This window comes from Indicator indicator, chromosome 16 (genome assembly GCF_027791375.1).
Source record: "Indicator indicator isolate 239-I01 chromosome 16, UM_Iind_1.1, whole genome shotgun sequence".
Classification (NCBI taxonomy): domain Eukaryota; kingdom Metazoa; phylum Chordata; class Aves; order Piciformes; family Indicatoridae; genus Indicator; species Indicator indicator.
In genome coordinates this window covers 17,827,563-17,841,694 of record NC_072025.1, presented here as the reverse complement: position 1 = coordinate 17,841,694, position 14,132 = coordinate 17,827,563, and the positions used below count along the sequence as shown (strand labels likewise).

The 14,132-nt window shown below is 48.3% G+C and overlaps 1 protein-coding gene across 1 annotated transcript in view; it reads left to right on the top strand.

Annotated features, from left to right (window-relative positions):
* The window catches only part of ARNT2 (aryl hydrocarbon receptor nuclear translocator 2), a 76,724-nt gene extending 62,813 nt beyond the window's left edge, over positions 1–13,911 (top strand). The window contains exons 14-18 of the mRNA XM_054387784.1: positions 3,005–3,104; positions 5,618–5,756; positions 7,706–7,871; positions 10,864–11,000; positions 13,813–13,911. Of these exons, the coding sequence (XP_054243759.1) occupies positions 3,005–3,104; positions 5,618–5,756; positions 7,706–7,871; positions 10,864–11,000; positions 13,813–13,911 (641 nt within the window). The remainder of the gene's footprint in view (positions 1–3,004; positions 3,105–5,617; positions 5,757–7,705; positions 7,872–10,863; positions 11,001–13,812) is intronic.
* Positions 13,912–14,132: the final 221 nt, after the last annotated feature.

Here is a 14,132-nt window from a genome sequence, read left to right as displayed (position 1 = left end):
CTGTCCCCTGTTGCTATGACTTCCCTGTCCTTCTCGTCCATCCTTGTCTGTCTGCTCTAACAGTGAAGTCAACAACTGAGGCTGTAAAAGGGGTCAGTTAGAAAGTAGCAGGACTCCAGTCCTAAACACCACAATATGTTGTTCCAAGCAGGAACATCTTGCTTTTGGGCTGATTTATTGGCTCTTTTTCAGGGAGCTCTCAACTGTTTGTGGGGAGGGCTTTAGGGTTAAGGGTCTAGCATGCTGTGGGCTAGCTGGGAGGTTATGTTCTTGGAAATGCCATTTCTCTTTTTCATTCTTATCAATGTACAGGCTATGCTTGTTTTGGGACATTCCCCCTGTCTGAATTTCTCTTGGGAGCTGTGATCAAGGTCTCTGAATGATAAAAAGAGATAGTTCACAGTTAGAGATGAGAGATGCTGTCCAAAACCAATATTGACAGACCTGTGTGCTGCCTGCAAGCCATTTGCATTATGTGGGTCCCCAGTCTCGTTCTCTGCTGTGCTCTGTACAAACACAGCTCTGATACAGGGAGGTTGTTGCCACAGTTGCATGCAGTGGCCACACATCATTAGGAAGCATAGGCGGGCTGAGGAGGCCTGGAGCCGCTGATTCATGCAAGTACCTTGAAGCATGAGATGCTGTGCTTACAGAGGTCTTCATTGTGTAGGCAGAAGCACAGTTCCTGCCTGGAGAAGGGCAGGTCACTGACCAGGACAGTGATGAGGTGCAGAGACAAACAGCTCTAAAGGTGCAGGCAAAACAGACACAAAATCAAAGGGTTTCAGTCCTGTACCAGAGGTGAGAGCAGACAAGTTGTGTGTGTAGTCCTGAGTGGGAACACAGCAGGAAGAGAGATGTGGGTCAGCTTCAGAGGGTGAAGAGCATTCTGTCTAACTCAGCCAAGGGATTTGAAAGCTGGTTGAGCTGTTCAGGATTAGCTCAGCTGTTCCCTTTGCCTTGGCCTCATCCCATGGCACAGACCCTGGCAGCTGCCATGGCAACCCTGCTGCACTTGAGGAATTCCAGTTCATTTAGGGTACTCTCAATTAGGCTGCTGAGTTGATCTCAAATATCTAAAGTACCCACAAGGTTTTTGGCTCAGTCTCTTCTAGCCCTGAGAGTTTGATACCCCTGCAAAGGGTGGCCTTAGAAAATGAGACATCTTGTGCAAGATTGACATTACTGCACAAAATAGCACCCTCACCTGTTCTTCTTCTCAGAGGTAGCCCAACCCATTCTCAGTTCTTCCTACTACACAACCTTCTGGAGCCTTTGTCCTCATTTCTCCTCGTTCCTTGAACAGGAGAGTGTAGGTTTGCAGCCCAGACATGGTGTCTGTGTTGGGCAGCCTGTAGCTAGTGAGGAATTTCTACAGAGGAAAAGCAGTGACAGCTTGCAGCAGTGCCAAACACACTGCTCCTCCAAGGCTCCTGTGAGGCATTTTGAGGTGACTTCTGAGGTTTTTTTGTGAAGGTGAGCTTAGATTCTTGTTAGGAACATGAAGTGAGAACTTAGCAGAGAAGGGCTGCTGTGTGTTGGAGACCTTTGGTGAGCCACGCTCACAGGGGCTCCAAAAGCTGGGGAAAAGTAAAAAATACTTCTGTTCCTTGTGAATTGAGTTGGCCTTTTGCCCAGGAGAGCACCTTGTGAAATGAGTGGGAATCTGAAAGGAGCAGAGGGGAAAATGAAGAGGCAGGCCTGATGTCTAGGTGTGGCAGAGGTGCAGAGAAACAGATGACTGCAAAGCCATCAGCAAGCTGTGCTGTGCTTTGTGCTTGGGGGAGGTAATAAGGGAAGATGAGGGAAGTAAGTACATGATGGTGGAGCAGGCTTTTAAATTATTTGAAGGAAAGCACTAGTAGTGAGGCTTCCCTGGGCTGTGCAATGATCCAGTGCCAGAAAATCAAACTAAGGCACCAAATGGCACTCTTCAGCCAATCTGGTTTCATTCAGTTAGAGGCTGATCTCCAGTTGCCACAGTAAGAGTAGGCTATAAAAGTTAATGGCATCTCCATATGTGTGTTGTTCACTACACTAATCTGTCTTACACCCCACTGGGATGCTTGCATCCTATTTCATGGCTCCCTTAAGCCACATAGAGGACAGCAAAATCCATAGGAGACCAAAGCTTTGTCTTGCTCAGGCACTCAGAAGCAAAGTGAGAGTGAGGTGCAGGAAGGGGCTGAAGAGTCACCCAGGTTTGCAGGGGGTCACCTGAGATCTGCAGTCAATGCCACCAGCCTGCCCAGGAGGGTGAAACACTGCTCTCTGGTTGTTCTGGGGGGAAGCAGGTGGTCACCTGGTTAGGATGGGGCTCTTGGACACCATTCCTTGGGATGTTTAGCCCAGCAGGGTGTAGGCTTCCAGCTGCTCCCTCAGTGCAAAGAGACTAAAATAACAGCAGCAGAGCTTCTTCTGGAGTCAGAAATGTACCCTGCCTGAGGCCATCCCCAGGCAGGCCACAAAGCAGCACCTGCATCAGACCATCTTCAGGCCAGGGTGGTTTTGTGTGACATTGCTCCATTCTCCCAGGCAGGCTCTCCCATCTTTCTTCCAGAAAACCTTTGTTCCCCTTTCCAGTCCATAGCAGGGTCTTGTGCAATCCTTGCCTCAGCCAGAGCCAGTCCCTGTCTCCCGTTCTCCCTGCTGCCTGCCCACTCAGGAGTAGCTTCCAGTGGGCACAGAGGAGGTCTGGGCTGTGTGGCTGGGGGACATGTACCAGTGCTCTGTTCCATGCAAACAACAACATTTTTGAGGTGCAGCCTGGGAAGAGGGTGCAAAGCAGACACAAACCAGCTGTGTGCCTCTGGTTTCACCCTGGATTGACAGACAGCCCTCCTGTGTCATTCTCAGTGTGTTCCACAGGGCTTCTTCATACAGCTTTAAGGAGAAAAGGAAAGCCCCTGCTGCATGTGCACCTTGCACTTCTTATTGAATAACTCTGCCTTCATTTCTCATCCCCTAAACTTTACTTTTCCTGTGATTTGTTTTTCTTTTGTAGCAGATAAAAAAATGATGGCCTCAGCATCCACAGCAGGAAACCAGCAGCTCTACTCACAGGGAAGCCCATTTCAGCCAGGACATTCAGGAAAGACTTTCAGGTACTGTAGTCCAGATCCTGGATTTAACAGCTTCTGTCCAAGAGTGGAAGACCTTTGACTGGTGGAATCAGAACTGACCAAAGATACAAAGGCTTTCTTTACACAACTGAGCTTCGCTTGGTGCACACTCCTACATGATGTCTCAGCACTCAGACTAGCCTTACAGCTGAGATGATTTGGATATCTCTGTTAAAACAAAGTAGTGGCTGGTAAGTAGCTACTTGTTGCTGTGTTGATGTAATTGGTAAAAAAGCTAAGCAGCAGCAACAGATCATGAAGGGAAATAAATCTGAGATGTGCTGGGGCAAGCTCAAAGATCTGAAGAACATTCAACCAAGCTAAGAAGCTGCAGAGGTTTGTTTTGCACTTACACTGTCAGTACTTCTTCAGGCTGCCTTGAAGGGCATCAGTGTGGACACCTTGTTAAAGGGAACAGCTTCCTCCATAGTCCCTGGGGAGGGCTGAGACCTGGGCATGGAAAGTTCAAGGCAGCTTCCAACTGTACATAGAATGGTGGTCTGGCATTTTCTAGGGCATTTCAGTTACTCTAAGTGTGGTGTTGCCTGCCTGCTGGCAGTAGAGAAGTTGAAGTTTGCCTTCATTTCCAGTCACTTCCTGAGAGTAGATATTGGCCTTGGTGCCTTTTGTATCACTGTTCTGGGAAACACTGGAGTTTCTTTCTTCTGGTTTAGGCAAACCAAGGTTGTGAAAGTGAAGGAGCAGCCCTTCAGGGGCTGTCAGTTCCAGGAACTGGAAAACATCTGCAGAAGATAATTTTATTTAAACCAATGTATTCTTAGAGTTGTTATTGCTAATAATCTCAGTAAGAAGAAATGAAATCCCTTGGAGTATTTTGTCAAATTAAAAGCCAAGAATGACTTGGGGAGGATATGACTGTAAATGAAAATGTCTTTTAATTGGGTATTGGCTATTGCTGAATGGGTGACTTGCCACCTTGGGCTTGTGGTTGTTTCTTTTGTTATTCTTGATGTTTAACTACAGCTTTTTTCCTTACTGCTACGTCAAGCAGTTACACACCTCCAGCATTTCCACCCTCAATGACCACTCCCTGAGTGCTCTCCAGGCTGGCCCATTCAGTCCCTGCACCTGGGCAGCCTTTAGGCACTGTTTTGCAGACCCCTGGTTTCAAAGGACATGTTCTGGATGCAGTCCAAGCCCCTTCAACGATCGGATTTGCCAGTCTAGCTGGGAAGGTGTTAGCAGTAGGGGGCCAGCTGCTGTGTGCTTCTGAGTTCAGCCACACTCAGGTGGACTTTCTGGTCCACATAGCCCTCTTGGAGACTCTGTGGTAGTGAAAAAGAAAAAGAAAATTTGGAGGGAAAAAAAAAAAGAAGGCAAAGAAATTGCACAAAGCCTTTCCAAACACACACTTTGCTTTTAGGCAGCTTAAGAGAGAATATAACAGCTCCTGTATTCAGATGCCTGCCACATTTTGTTACCACTCTGGGAGGGATTTTTGCTTGTTCTCAGAGGATTCAGAGCCCTGCAGCCTTTCTGCTCAGCCTTGTTTAATGCTCTTCCCAATCTGCTCTCTGTAGAATGATTGTGCAGATAGACAATAGGGAAGGGACTTGGAGAAAGGAGCAGGCTGTTGCAGTTGATGCACAAAGGCTTGCAGATGTTTTGTCCTCATTGATATTCATTTCTATGGCATGTGAAATAATAAATATGTGAAATAATAAATATGTGTTTTTATATATGAAGCACATTCCCAGTGTGTGGTTATGGATTTCCTTGTTCAAGACTTGTATGAGAAGCAAGTGGTGAAGTGGAGCAGTCCTTCATAAGAATTCACTTCTCGTTGCAGATTTCTGGGAACTTGCTCTGTAATGAAGTTCAGTTTGTAGAAAACAGCTAACACACAAACAAATTTCCTTTGGAGACAGTTTGCTGTTTGCTTTAATTCCAAAGCTGTTGCAGGAGTTTAACTTTCTGTCTTGATTATTCTTTTGCCTCTGTGTGTAACTTGTTAAGCAGTTGGTGAGGATAGGAATTAAAAGCTCCACAGTTTAACCTGTAACACACACACACACACTTCTTCATTTCCCAGGCAAGAAACAAATAAAGAAGTACTTACTAGTAGCATCTTTTATGCACCTTAATTTAGGGTGGCATTTATGCAAATGCTTAAATACTGCCGACTTTAGGCACAAATTTAAAGTGAAGTATCTGCTTGGATACTCTCTGCAAGCAGGGGTTTTTGAAGGCATTCAATGCTGAACTAGTGTGGAGTTAAGTGTTCATGCACCACGTGTCAGGCTGAATTGATTCTTGCAAGCCCTTTCAAAGAGACTGTAGAAACCTAATTCAAAGTCATTTTGCCTCTGTCTCTGTCGGAACTGACATTGTAGACTGCCGGTCTGGTTCACGGTTTTGGGATGCTTTTGGAGTAATTTGTTCTCAAGACAGACTGAGCAATTAGCCTCCATGTGGAATGCTGTTTGTGCATGGAGAGTGTATCCTGCAGCTGAGGCACCCTTTCTGTTCCCTAGCTCCTCTGTGGTGCACGTGCCTGGTGTGAACGACATCCAGTCCTCTTCATCCACAGGCCAGAACCTGACGCAGATCTCTCGCCAGCTGAACCAGGGCCAGGTGGCCTGGACAGGCAATCGCCCACCATTCCCAGGACAGGTACTGATTAAAGGTGTTTTACTGTCATGCCCTCTAAAGATTTGCAGTCTCTCTGCTTTTTACAAAAGAGACAGCAACCCCCATTTCTGTTCACTGTACTTGATCGTTAGCCTGTGTGGGTGGAGAGAAATAGTTCCCCTCCGTGGTAGGTGGTGATGACTTAGCTGCCCTGTGTGTGCCTGCGTTTAGTTTGTGTTCATGAGAGTGGCATAAACCCCAGTGGAAGGTCTCAGTTACCTTTGTGCATGTACTGACTGAAAGAGGACAGCTGTGATGCTTTGGTGGTGAGCCTGCCAAGACCTTGCACCCAGCACTGTTACCCACAGTTAACACACAAGGGCACAAACAAACCTGGGCAGAGCAGAGGCTGCTCTGGATTCAGAGCAGAGGCTGCTCAGCCCATTGCTCTTCCATTGGCACTACCCCGGGTAGCTCAAATGTGCTTTGCCCTCTGCACATCCTTCCAGGAGATGCCCTGCACTCAGCTGTGTTAGCCCAGAAATTACCTCTGGTTCTGTTACAAGAAAAGAAAACTGGTCTGAAACTCTGTTAAAGCCAAAGAATATGAAATGCTCATGTTTGTGTTGTCATTCATGGGGCTGCTGATCACTCCTCACTTTCCTTTGTTAGGTAGACAGAATGACACCAAATAATTCTTCAGTCACTGAATTATTTCCTTGTTCCTGACTGTTTCCAGCCCTCAGTGTGCCATGGTTACTCTGTCACACCTGTTCAATGAAATCCAGTTGTAACACTGACTGTTAACAGTACAGAGTGTGCGAAAGTTGCCTGGAAAATGCTCCCTCTTCTTGCTGTGCAATTCTGTCCAAGTCAGCAGAGCGCAGGGAAATTGGAATTCACTCATCCATCGTAAATGAAGTAAAACAGAGTTAAGCCTTGCAGGAGTGACACACCGTGCTCTCACTGGCATTATGGAAGCCTTCAGAAATTTAACTTGGAACTGAGCTGAAGACTTCACAGCATCTTCAGCATGTTATGTGCCTGTTGGGATCTGTTTTCCTCCCCCAGCTCCCCTCAGTTTGTCCAAGAGAACAGTTTCACTTGAGCGCATTGATTGCCAATAACAGTGCACATGGCTAGAAGGATCCAGAGATGTAATCACCTTTAATTTCTATTTGTGGAACTGGTTAGGCAGGGAGTTTTTCTTGGAACTGCTGGATTTGTTCATGGTGCAGGAAATGGTTCATAAGCAGATTCTGTCTGCAGCATTCTACATGGCTGTAGCACAGGACTCTGGCTGAGCTACTTCAGCTCCCTTGGTCTCACTGTAGATACTGTACATGCCTCAAAGCAGTCTGCAGTGTTTAATCATCTCTATCACAATTTTGGAGAGCCAATGATGAAGCCAGTACGTAGATGAAAATAACAGCAAGTTGGTTTTTAATGCCCTTGAATTAACTCAGCTGCCCAGTTAAAGGAAAGTCAGACTTTCTCTCCCCTGTTCCCAGGACTGGTGACTCACACTCCCTCCCAAGCCTTTCCCAGGGCAAAGGAACTTTGCTGCCTGTACTTCTTAGGCAGTGAAAGAAAGCACCTTATTAGCTTTGAAGCTTTTTTGACCCTTTCCCCCCGCCCAGGCACTGGAAACTCTGCTCATCTGAGGATTGCATGTGTTCTACCAGACAGCTTACTCTGGCACTGCCAAAGCAAAGCACCTGGCAAAGAGAGGTGAATTCATTATACCTGTGAGTGTGTAACAGAGGGGAAGGAAATGCTGTTTCCCAGATAGCTCTGATATTGAGTACTTGTGAGTTCATCAGCAGGAGAGCTGTAACTGGGTTTGCCAGGACTGCAGCGTGGCTGGGGCAGGAGCACCGTGCCCAGGCACAGCTGCGCTGCTTGCTCGGTCTTTGCCTGAACGAAACACGAGGCTGCTGTGCTGCTCCTCAACAGTAAAACTCCTTCCTTCTTTACCCCTTATTCCTCAGCAAATTCCATCCCAGTCCGGCAAGGCTCAGTCATCTCCCTTCGGGATTGGGACAAGTCACAGCTACCCAGCCGACCCGTCGTCCTACAGCCCCCTGTCCAGCCCAGCCACCTCCTCCCCCAGCGGCAACGCCTACTCCAGCTTGGCGACGCGCAGCGCCGGCTTCGGTAAGCTCTGCCTGCGGCCGCGCAGCCTCCTGCACAGCAGCGTCTCCAATGGCAGCCTCAGCGCAAAGCCTCCAGCCTGTTCTTTTTGTGGGTTGGTGGGGAACCCCCGGAGGTAAAAGAGCTTTGCTGTGCCCTGTTGAGCACAGTGGACAGAGGAGACCTTAATGTGGCCTTCCAGTATCTGAAGGGGGCCTACAAGAAAGCTGGGGAGGGAGTTTTTAGGGCGTCAGGGAGTGATAGGGCTAGGAGGAATGGAACAAAACTAGAAGTGGGGAGATTCAGATTGGATGTTAGGAAGAAATTCTTCCCCATCAGTGTGGTGAGACACTGGAACAGCTTGCCCAGGGAGGTGGTAGAAGCCTCATCCCTGGAGGTTTTTAAGGCCAGGCTGGATGTGGCTCTGGGAAACCTGCTGTAGTGTGAGGTGTCCCTGCTCATGGCAGGGGGGTTGGAACTGGATGATCCTTGAGGTCCCTTCCAACCCTGACAATTCTATGATTCTGTAACAGAGACATGTTCCCTCCATGGTGCATCTCCTTCACATAGGACAGGCTTCAGAGAATGGAGCTGTTTCATGGCAGGAGAGCACATCTTGTGTCGATAAATGATGTCAGGGAAGATTCCAGAGTTGCTTACTTCACTGGTGTACATCCTCCCAAATTGTGGTCAGTAGGTTCAAGTTGGTGTTACTTCTCAGGAAAACACTTATATGGGACAAATTCACATTCTTTTCATTTTTGAACTTTCCTGCCTTCATGGTCATGTCCTCCTGCCCAGAGATGGATTGTTGGGCTTTGGCTAGACAGGATGGTTTTGTGCCTCTGCTGCTGCTAACCTCATCAGAGTAGGTGCCATATTTTGCAATTGTTTTCTTTTCCTATTACATGCTGGTTTAGTGGCTTTCAGACCATGACTAAATGGGTGACCCCTTGGTAACTTTCTGCATTCCAACAGCAAAATAATATTCAGCAAATAATGGATTCATCACTGATGAGCACCCCTGGGGTCCATGAAAAATGCTGTTGGCTCATAGTAAGGTGCAATTCTAAACAGCATAGGTAGCAGAGTTGTTTTTCTCTTGTTCCCTGAGAACAGAATTGATGCAGAGCTGCTGCAGATCAGCCTCACTGAGCTCAGACCTGTGCTGTGTTGCCTGGAAGATGGAAGCTTTTCCTACAGAGTTTATCCATACCTCCATTTCCACCAGGCTTTGTACAGTTGTTTATGAGACAGCTTTGCATTTCAAACCTAAGCTACTTGGCAAGAACTCTCTCACCTAATGAGAAACATTTCCTGACCTACATCAGTTTGGATGCTATTAATAACATAGCCTTCACAGGGACAAACCTCTTGAACCTCTGGCTGGCAGCAACCACTCTGATGAGAAGCAGCAGCAGCGTTTGCCTCACTGAGTTAATTTCAGTGTGTTGTTCTGAGGAAAAAAAAAAAAAAAAGAGTAATTAATAAACACAGTAATCACAAACAACCCCACAACCAACCCAAAACCCAACAAAACCCTTGCAGCATTCTCTTGAAGGGTAACTTCCCTGAGTTTTCTGGCCCATAAGTGGCTGCAGGGTTTCTGAGCCAGCTGAGTTACTGGTGGCTGTAATGTCAATAAGGAGGAAGCTGTGGTCATCTACTTCAGATGTGACAGAAACAATGTCACCACAGCCTGCTCCTTCCCCTGTGGAATGCCCACTGGATCTGTTTTGCATGGTTCACTGGTAGCCAAAAGGACTGGATTAAGCATAGGTCTGTATTTTCTGAAGCCATGATTGAGAGTAGTGGCTGATTTGACATCACTGAGTCTTGGTTATCAGAAGCCTGACTTAACACACATGTGGAAACTTGGCACCCTTGGCAAGAGGGCACTGATAATTGGGGAGTACCAGATCTACCCAGCTTGATTCTCTACAGTGAGGGGGAAATAGGCAAAAATGGTAAGAGTAGCTACGTAGGGGAAAAAAGAGGGGGAGGAAAAACAAAAAAGAGAAAATATTTGGAGGAAAAGCATAAGCCTGGTGGCAAGCTTTCTAAAATGCTAATTCTTAGAAGGAGACACTGGCAATAACTGAAAGAAAATGGTCCCAAAACTGTGTACCCTGGGGGCCAGTCTGTAGAAATGTCAGGGTGAATGGAGTCAGTTTAAGTGTGATCTGTGGCTGCACTCAGGTAAAGTGTCTGTGCCAGAGGTGACCAAAATAACCTGTGGTACTGTGGGGTTTTCTTTTAGACTAGTTAGAAGGAATCCATCTCCATGAAATCATCATTTCAAGTGTATTTACCATACAACTTTGTTGTTTACATTACTCTGTGAAACTGAAACAGCTCCAGACTTTTAAGAAGCCATCACCATAATACCAGGACAATAATTTGCTGTGAGCTGCATGCTAAATAAATCATTTTGCAGCTGTAATATTGGAGGGCAAGATGGTCCAGCAAGCAACACTCTGCATTTGATAGAGCAGTGGCTGCATCTAATACAGCAAGGCCTGTGGATCTTACTGGTTTTACATCTGCTTACAAACATCTTACATCTGCTTTACATGCTTCTTCCACCAGCAGATAGTTGTGCAGCCACTGCTCTGCAGGGTTTAGTCTTTTTTAAAGAGAAAGAGCCTTCAGATGGTGCAGTTTTCAAGTCAAATGTCAAATATTCCCTATTAGAGGCTAAAAAGTGGTGGGAGAATGCTTGAAAATTGTCTCCCAGTGCCTGGTTTATGGTGTGCCTTTGGCTCTAGCCATTCATCTGCCATGTCTGTGCAGCTGTGACAATGAGCTTTGCTCTGGGCTTGGCCCCTACCCTGCAGTCAGGGCTGAAACTCCCTTCGGCTCCCAGCCTGCAGGGGCAGGGCGTGCAGGTTGTCACTCGGGGTCACTTTGCTAAGATCCATTTGCAAGCACAGCCACTGATGGGGGAAGCCTCAAAAGCAGACAGGCTTTGTGAAGGAGCTGCTCTCTGACTTGTGCCCTTTCTCCCCCCGGCCAGCTGAAGGTGGCCAGAGCAGCAGCCAGTTCCAGGGGAGGCCTTCGGAAGTGTGGTCGCAGTGGCAGAGCCAGCACCACAACCAGCAGAGCGGCGAGCAGCACTCCCACCCACAGCCCAGCCAGACCGAGGTCTTCCAGGTGAGGAGGGCTCAGCCAGCCCTAGAGGAGGCCCTTGGGCAGCTGCTCACTGAGCTGAGGAGCCACAGCTCTCAGTGCCTGGGGTGCTAGCGGGGCAGTGGGCTGGCACTGCTATGGGTTTGCACTGCTGTTGGCTGGCATTGACTGCAACTGAGATGGTTTGGGTGCCTGCACCCTGCACTTAGGCCTTCTGGCTTTTCCAGGGAAGCCAGGAAATAGTCACAGAATCACAGAATGACAGGGCTTGGAAGGGACCTCTGGAGATGATGGAGTCCAACTCCCCTGCCAGAGTGGGTTCACCTGCATCCAAGATGGCCTCTCAAATCACAGTCAAATCCAGTCAGCCACCAGTGCAGTTCTCTTTGATAGTTCCAGCAGGGAAGGAGGCTGGTACTGTACAGAAGATGGTGGTCAATAATTTGTTAAGCTTAAACCCAGGCAGCTATTAGGTAGCTGATAAACAATCCTCTTCAGCTACCTAATTTTGTAGCACTGAGTATCATTTTGGGCATTCACCAGAGGTGGAGTGGGGCTTTGTAAGCAGTAAGGTCTCTGTCCCTGTACAACCTGCTTCTAAATTAGATCAAAAGAGCGACTGCAAGAAAACCATGCAGACAAACACAGAAAAGGCAGTTCAAGCACCAGGCAAGGTTTAGAAGTGGGGCACCTCATTATCCTTTAGAAAGTAAATTCACCTGCAAAATCTGACCCATGCCCAGCTGCTCACAGGAGCCTTGCAGAAGGGATGTTAGCCTGGAAATATTCCTGTGTAAACCATCCATTGCCTCTCACAGGAGGAAATAACAGCACTGCACCTGGAGTAACTGCCTGTGTGCATGCTCTTGCCCCACAGCAAGATCCATCTGTGGCATATCTCTCTGTGAGCAGAGTTTAAGCACTTTGCAGGGGCTTTAACCCAAAAGCATATCAAGAGCAGTTCCAGTGGAGCTGATAGCTGCAGGATTCAGTGGCCAGCAGAGACCTCTGGCTTGTGCCTCAGGCAAGTGCTGTGTCCCAGAAAACATCTGAAGGTGGTGAGATGGAGAGCCATGGGAGAACTGAGCTCACCTGCAGAGCTGCACCTTTGCAGGGAATGAGGATAATAGGTGGGTGTGATGAGAAACTTGGAGGGACTCAGTTCAAAGGCTTCCAGGGGGTTGCTTGGACTGTTTGTGCCTGAAGCCAGCCCTGGGTGAGCTGGAGGAAAGGAGAGGGGAGCTAGCCTGCTGCATCTGTACCTGAGGAGGCATTTCCTCAGAGGCCACAGCAACAGAAGTGCCTTCAAAGAGATGGGAACTTAAACAGGTGTGGACAGCTACAGCTTCCCCTGGCTGGGGAGGAATGTGGGAAAACAGAAACTAAGTGCAAGGTTTGGTCAGAGAATGAAGGCTGACCCTGGCAGCCAAGAAGCCTCTTTCAGCACCATCAGTGGGGTGCTCCAGAGTCCCCAGCTGGATTTTAATCTCTGAATTTTGAGGCAACCTCTCTGTGCACAGCAGCTCTCAGTACTTTTTCCTTCACAGAGCAGATCCTGTGAGCTTTCTTATTTGCTCTTCAGGTTTTGTTTTGTTGTAAGGATGATGAGCCATGGCCTGGCAAACCCTGGCTTTCATTTATGGTAAGGACTGGCAGGAGAAGCCAGTGTTAGCTCTGCTTTGCTCAGCAAGGGATAGCTTTTCCCTGTGGGTTTACTCTCCAGCTGAGAGGAAAGGTTGAGCATTTTTTGAGGCCTCCTGCAGGGACCTCACTTGGCTCAAGACACATGGGAGCAACTACCCTGAAATCAAGTTCCTGCTATCTCCTCTGTCCTTGGACACGTGTGAAGGGAATCTTGTTAGCTGTGCTGGATATCCAGGCTTCCATGTTCCTCAGAGGATGAAGAGCAGTTGCAATGTTCACTTGCAGAGTTCTGGTGAGGAGGAGACAAAGGGTACAGCTGTGAGGTGTTGGATACTTCCTAGTGCTGGGCACAGCTTTGGGCACCTCAATACAAGAAGGACATCGAGGGGCTGGAGCTTGTGCAGAGAAGAGCAACTAAGCTGGTAAAGGGCCTAGAGAATGAGACTGATGAAGAATGGCTGAGGGAAATGAGACTGTTTAGTGTGAGGAAGAGGAGGCTGAGAGGAGACCTCATTGCCCTCTACAACCACCTGAAAGGACAATAGAGAGAGGTGGGTGCTGGTCTCTTCTCACAGGTAATTAGTGATGGAACAAGAGGGGATGGCCTCAAACTGCACCAGGGGAAGTTTAGGCTGGACACTGGGAAAAATGTTTTCACTGCAAGGGTGGTCAGGCATTGGAACAGGCTGCACAGGGAGGTGGTGGAGTCACTATCCCTGAAGGTGTTTAAAGGTCATTTAGATGTGGGGCCTGGGGATACAGTTTAGGGGTGACCTTGGTAGAGCAGGGTTAATGGTTGGACCTGATGGTCTCAAGGGTCATTTCCAACCTGAAGGATTCTGTGATTCTGTGTTGTGCAACCAGAGAGTTTCTTCTCCTCACGTGTAGCTAACCTTCCAAGGGAATGTGTTTCATTCTGGGAGGGGCATGGGACAGCTCAGATGTGCCTTCTTCAGAGGAGCAATCCAACCCCTCTGCCCTGCTGCAGTCCTGCCTCCTCTTCAGCAGCGCTCCAGCAAAACACAAGTAACACATCGACCCTAGCCCAGCCCCTGCACAGGGCTGGTTCCCAGATTACTTGTCTAAGCTTTGGCCTTCCCTGGGTTGCCCCTGCAAGGTGAGCAGGCAGCAGGTTGTGGCTGGCTGCCGTGGTGACAGGCAGGTGACACCGTGGTCTCTCCTTGTGCCGCAGGACATGCTGCCGATGCCGGGCGATCCGACGCAGGGCACCGGCAACTACAACATCGAAGACTTTGCTGACCTGGGCATGTTTCCACCCTTTTCTGAGTAGCTTGCCAAGCAGAGATGGAAGTTCTCCTCCACAGCCATTTTGGTGTAATTTTGGCTCTGCTGTTCCCTGTGTTGCATCCCTGTAGAAGCTCCTAAAGCCGAGGACAGGTCTCTGATGCTCGATAGCGGCGTAAGCCTTGCTCCTCCTCGGCCGTGCCTCAGTGCTGACAGAGGAGCTCCAGCACTGGCTTTTAGTGGTCATTTGACAGCTCCATCTTGATT